General features: G+C 37.1%; 1 protein-coding gene across 1 annotated transcript in view; it reads right to left on the bottom strand.

Moving 5' to 3' along the window:
• The window catches only part of LOC107688844 (desmin-like), a 9,803-nt gene extending 8,262 nt beyond the window's left edge, over window positions 1-1,541 (bottom strand). The window contains exon 1 of the mRNA XM_016486651.1: window positions 911-1,541. Within this exon, the coding sequence (XP_016342137.1) occupies window positions 911-1,491 (581 nt within the window). The 5' untranslated portion in view covers window positions 1,492-1,541. The remainder of the gene's footprint in view (window positions 1-910) is intronic.
• Between the last annotated feature and the right edge of the window lie 4,443 nt (window positions 1,542-5,984).

The following is a 5,984-nucleotide window of genomic DNA, read 5'->3' as shown; positions in this document are numbered from 1 at the left end:
TCCATTGCGTTGTGGCTTGTTTCCGTTGTGTTGTGTTAATTTGTAATCAATACATGAAATAAATTTATTTTAACTGGTCAATTTTCTCTCCTCCATTTGTTAAATAGTTCAGAAGAGTAACAAGTGCTCCTGTTGCTGTGATATAGACTTCACATTGTGTTCACATTGTGTTTGTATTTCTCTCAGATTGTGTTATCTTCACTGTCTGGGGCAGCAGAATGTGTGTGAGGTGTTTGCTATGGGGAGAGATCATGTTTGTTCCCCTGTTGGCACTGAATGTCTCTGGATTGTTATATAATGTACTGTGTGTTTCTAAATATGAAACTCAAGAGTGGGTTGACAGCTTCGGTACCACAAAGAATACATGAATAAAATTTGCATATATTTTTGAATAATCAAATAACATCTGTTTACAAGTGTACTCCTTTAAGCCCCTCTTTCTTTTGTATGATGCTGAAAAAAAAGTTTCCATAAGCCTAAGCTGGTTTGTTGGCCTGGCCAAGATGGTCTTCAGATGATCTTTTTGGACTCCCAGTCTGGCCAAAAGTCTTAAATATAAAGGTTCTTTATTGGCATTGATGGTTCCATGAGGTGGAAAAGGTTCTTTAGATTCTTAAAATGCTCTCATACTAAGAAAATGTTTTTCTTTTAAGAGATGTTGACTGAAAGGTTCTTGGGGAACCCAAAACGGTTCTTCTGTGACATCATTTCAAAAATTCCTTTTTGAACTTTTATTTTTAAGAGTGAAGCAGCCAATTTTTCGTAGCCTGACCACCTGGAAAGTGCCCAAGACCCAGACCAAAACAAGCCAGTCTAAAACAAGCCAGACCAGCCCAACTAGACTGTTAAACCAATTTAGGCTAGTTTAAGATGTTTCCTCCAGTAGAGATTCATGCTTAATGCATCTCACCTGAGTTTCAGTTTCTGCAGGTCATCTGCCAAGTTATCCCGCTCCACCTCCACATGTGATCTGTGACTGGTGACCACTTCGATCTCTCTTCTCAGCTCCCTCATCTCATCCTCATACAGGTCGGCGATCCGTGTGGGCTCCCGCCCCCTCAAGCGCTCCACCTCAATCACCAGCACCTGGTTCTGCTGCTCCAGCATGCGGACCTTCTCAATGTAGTTGGCGAATCGGTCGTTTAGGTGCTGAAGTTCAGCTTTCTCATTGGTGCGTGTTTGGAGAAACTCCTGGTTGAGCGCGTCGGCCAGGTTGAAGTCCAGCGTTTCACCCATGCCACCATAGGAGCGGGTATAGCCCGCAGACAAGTTGGGCATACTGTAGGAGGAGGCTCGATGACTGGAGAATCCAGGAGAGGAAGTGGAGGACTTGCTGACCTCATAGACTCTGGAGCTGACCCGAGAGCTGCCAGACCCCTCGGTGGAGGCTCGGCAAAACATTGCACGGGACATTGGTGGTGTCAGGTAGCCAGGACCACCAAACATTCGACGGTATGATGAAGAGGATGAGGAAGAGGCATAGTGGCCCATGTTGAAGCACAAGAAGGACAGACCAGATGAATACAAACGCCCTCCGGAGAGGACAGAGACAGAATGAGCACATGGCATGCTCATCTGTGGCTATTTGTAGGCTTCTGCCCCCTCCCTTCCCAGCTACCCCAAACTACTTCAGTCCACTTTCTCTCTCCCATACCATCTTCTCCATCCTACCCCTAACAAATAATTTCTCTCATCCTATCTCTTTCACTCACTGCCCAACTGTTCCAACTTTTGGTATAAGAATACTGAGCTGATTGACTATGAACTGAAAGAGAGAACCCACTCTGCCCCTCACAGTGGTGATCTCATCATTTAAACTTATCTGACTCTCTGGTCCAGACCAGCAAGCTTGGGAAGTGACAAGTATGATTTTTTTATTCCTTTTTCTAATTAAAGGGATAGTTAATTATGTCATGCCATGTGATGGTGTCATAATTTACTCACCCTCATGTAATGCCAAACCTGTAAGACTTTCTGCTTGCATACATGCATGCATAAATAAATAAATGTCAAATTATGTTTTAGACCCCATCAACTTTCACTGTATATGCCAGGTTCATGAAGTCAACTAAAAAAGTTAAATAAACTAAAATCATTAAAAAAACATTTACTTGAAATAAAAGAAACTTAAATTTAGATGAAAGAAAATAAAATCTTATTTTATTTCAGTTAGTTGCCAAGGCAACATTTCTTAATTTAATTTAGTTTAACCTGATGTGCTAAAATATCTCAAACTAAAAAATTATAAAAACTATAGACATATTTGAAAATATTAAAAAAAACTAACAAATAAAAATGACAAAAACACACAACAAATCTGCTAAAACTGACTAAAATTTAATTGGAAATTGGAAAAAAATCCAAATAAATACTCAAAATTCAAAATATTAACACAAACTACAGTAGTATCTCAGTGTTATTAAATCCAAGCTTCTGATGGACTGGAATCATGTAGATTACTCATTGTAATGTTTTTATCAGCTGTTTGGACTCTCATTCTGATGGCACCCATTCACTGCGGAGGAGCCACTGGTGAACAAGTCACGCAATTCTACATTTCTCCAAATCTGTTCTGATGAAGAAACAATCTCTACATCTTGGATTGCCCGAGGGTGAGTAAATGTTCATTTTTGGTTGAACTATTCCTTTATTTCTGGGTAAATTAATATTGTAATTTCCCCCCTATATTTTCATTATTTCACATATAATATTTTGATTATATGTGCATACCATGAGCATACCACCTAATAGTTGTAGACTCCTGCTGAAAACTCCTGATTCAGATCTGCAGCAGTATAGGAGAAATAATCTAAAGCTGCACGTGTAAAGACAAACCTATATTTCTGCAGATGATCATAATATGCTGAAAAGTGGAGATCAAGGCCCGTTTTCGTATACAATCTCTAATATTGTAAAGTGTGCAGGGATTCAGATCTTTTGTAAGCTGATCAAATAAGGCATATAATTGTTACAAGCCTCTGGTGGCTGTCCATGGTTTTTCTCAAACCTATTTATAGACAGTGTAAGAGGACTGGAATTCCATCTTTACAAAAGCTTCTCTGGAAGCCTTCAGCTGACAGGAGAGAGAGAGAGACCACCGGTGACAGATAATGTAAACACATCTTCTTTTCTTCTACTTTCCCACTCTCTTCCTGTTTATTTGCCTTTTCTCCCATCCTCTTCTATCTCTTTCAGCTCTATATGAGGTGTACAAGCCTCTGAGCTCAGCGAGGGATACTGAGAATGTTTGATTTAATAAAATGATGAAGAAAAGTGTTGTATTTAACGGTGCTTTCAACAATGGTTTTCTCATTTAAATAGTGTGACACAAAAACACGTGAACAGAGCAATTCTGTTGCATGATGCTATCGCACCTCTACACTCTTAAAAATAAAGGTGCTTCACGATGACATAGAAGAACATTTTTGTCTAAATGGTTACATAAAGAATCTTTAACACCTGAAGAACCTTTCTGTTTCACAAAAGGTTCTTTGTGTCGAAAGAAGGTTCTTCAGATTATAAAAAGGTAAGAAAGAGATGGTTCTTTAAAGAACCTTTCACTACATGGTTCTTTGTGGAACCAAAAATGGTTCTTCTATGGCATCGCTTGAAGAACCTTTTGAAGCACCTTTATTTTTAAGAGTGTAGGTGTCAGTAAAATCCAAGATGACTGGTTTGTATTTACCCTATTTAATTTATTAGCTGAATAGATACAAAACAAGTACAAAATAATTGCTGGCCAAAACATGTCAAATAGTTATAAACTCAGAGTTTATCAAAGTTGGACAAAGTTCCTGTTTTCTTTGAAACTGCTCTAATTAGAGAGTGTGACCTTTCACTCTTAGATGTTTCCATATTATTATTCACATAGAAGCGGTGACATTTCACTTTTGTTCTGTGACTGAATAAAAATATGCTGTGCCCAAAACCACGTCACACCCTAAAAGTTCAGGAGCATACAGTACATTGATGTACAATGTCACTCAGATATACGCTTGAAATCTAGCAATTCATGCATTCGATAAAAGATTTTACTTATTCCTTATTTAGAATGGTATAAGACAAAAATGTAAATGATATGAAAATGTATATGAAAATGCTATATGTTGTAAATAATGAAGTTTTGTGAATCATCAGTTTAACTTCCTGCTCTAGGGCTGTGTGTGCTCTTGCTGGAAAGGGGGGCAGATCATGTTTCTAAATATTGTATTGCAACCTGGCAACATACACACAAACATAGGCATACACATCTAACTGTAAGTGCAGTTATTTTGTTTATGTACTCATCTCAGAACATTTCAATTCTTTTAATGTTGATATGTGTTTCTGTGGTTATTGTTTTGAATGAACATGTTTTCTTGTATGCTATGCTTCTCCATGGTTTCCTTACTTTCCCATAGCTGAATTATATTATATTATATTATATAACTAGGACAATAAACTCTTTAAAGTTCTTCTTCTTTCTAGCCCTAAAGGTGTCTGGGCATCAGAGACCTTAAATCACAGAGACTCCAAACTTGGAAGGCTTATCCCAGTTAACAGAAAAACTTATGTCATAGCTTTTTGAAGATAAAAGCCAATGAAATTCTTGGGCATTGCCTATTTTAACTAATGGACTTAGCCTACGTAAAAGTGCTGAATGCGAAGTCCAAACTTGACACGCTCAAGGAGGTAGAGCTTTTTCGCATTTGGCTGCCAAACTCTAGCCTTCCTGATAACGTTCGGGGTTCAGACACACTCTCTCTGTTTAAATCTAGCTTAAAAACACATCTCTTTGGCCAAGCATTCAAATAATGCAACTCATAATCTTGGACTGCAGTTATATCTGATCAAATGCACATTAATATTCTTTAGCTTGGGTTAAACAAATTAATTTTACTTGTTTGGAACAGCAGCTATACGCTAATTATGTCTCTATTTGTTTCTCTGTTTTTGCCCCGGGATTGACATTCCTAGCATTTACTATAGTATTTACTATATAACTAGGATTTACACAAGCTTCAGTCTGGATCCAGAACACCTGAGAAGAGATGATGCCAACCCCTCAGAGGACCTCAGATGAGGCCAACCCAGAAGCAACATATAGAACTACCAAATTTTGCTATAAGTTTGATTGTATCATATAATAATTGCTGTTAATAGTGTTCATCGTCTCTTTGATTACGTCTTTAATTGATTTGTCCGTACATTTCTGCCATATGTACATAAACTGACAGTCACCACTGATAAGCTACTACTAAATATTGTAGAAACTTAATTTTCTGTTAAGCTGCTTTGCAACGATTTATATCGTGAAAAACGCTATACAAATAAACTTGAATTGAATTGAATTGGAAGAAACAAAAGACATGAGGTCACACCACAAGTTGTGTCAAATTCTATCTATAGGGGGTGCTATAACATAAAAATTTAAAATCCATAACAGTATGTGCAATCAAGTTGAAAATGAAAAGTTTCTTTGGGGTAAAAGGTAATATTATAGTGAAAAATACTGATAAATCAACAAATATGGCCAGCAGCAGGCAATCAAATTACAGCAACTAATAACATACTAGCATAAAATCTGTTAATGCACCATTGTAATTTTCTGAAAAACATTTAGGCCTACCTTTTCGAACACTTCCTCAAAGTGGGAAGCCCCGGCCGGGGCCCCACAGTGATTTCAGCCGAGCTCCTTAAATTAATAGACATTTCAATTCACAGATGAAGGCCGGAATACCATTGTTGTCCAAAAGCAGACACGGCAGAATAAGTAATCCTTGTTATATTGTTCTTTATTTTCTAAAATATAAAAAAATATTTTCTAAAATGCAAAATAGTTTCATTTTCCTGTCCACAAAATTGACAGTATATGAAATGTTCAGCTTAAATCTGGATAAATCCTATATGTAGTATTTTATAAGACACTTCTTTAATGTTGTAGGTACAGAACTTATTTTGTCCCAAAAGATATTACCAAATTAATAAGTACATTTTTTTTTTTT

Source organism: Sinocyclocheilus anshuiensis, unplaced genomic scaffold (genome assembly GCF_001515605.1).
Source record: "Sinocyclocheilus anshuiensis isolate Anshui unplaced genomic scaffold, SAMN03320099.WGS_v1.1 scaffold101, whole genome shotgun sequence".
In the NCBI taxonomy this organism is placed as follows: domain Eukaryota; kingdom Metazoa; phylum Chordata; class Actinopteri; order Cypriniformes; family Cyprinidae; genus Sinocyclocheilus; species Sinocyclocheilus anshuiensis.
This window is presented reverse-complemented; position numbering and strand designations above follow the sequence as displayed.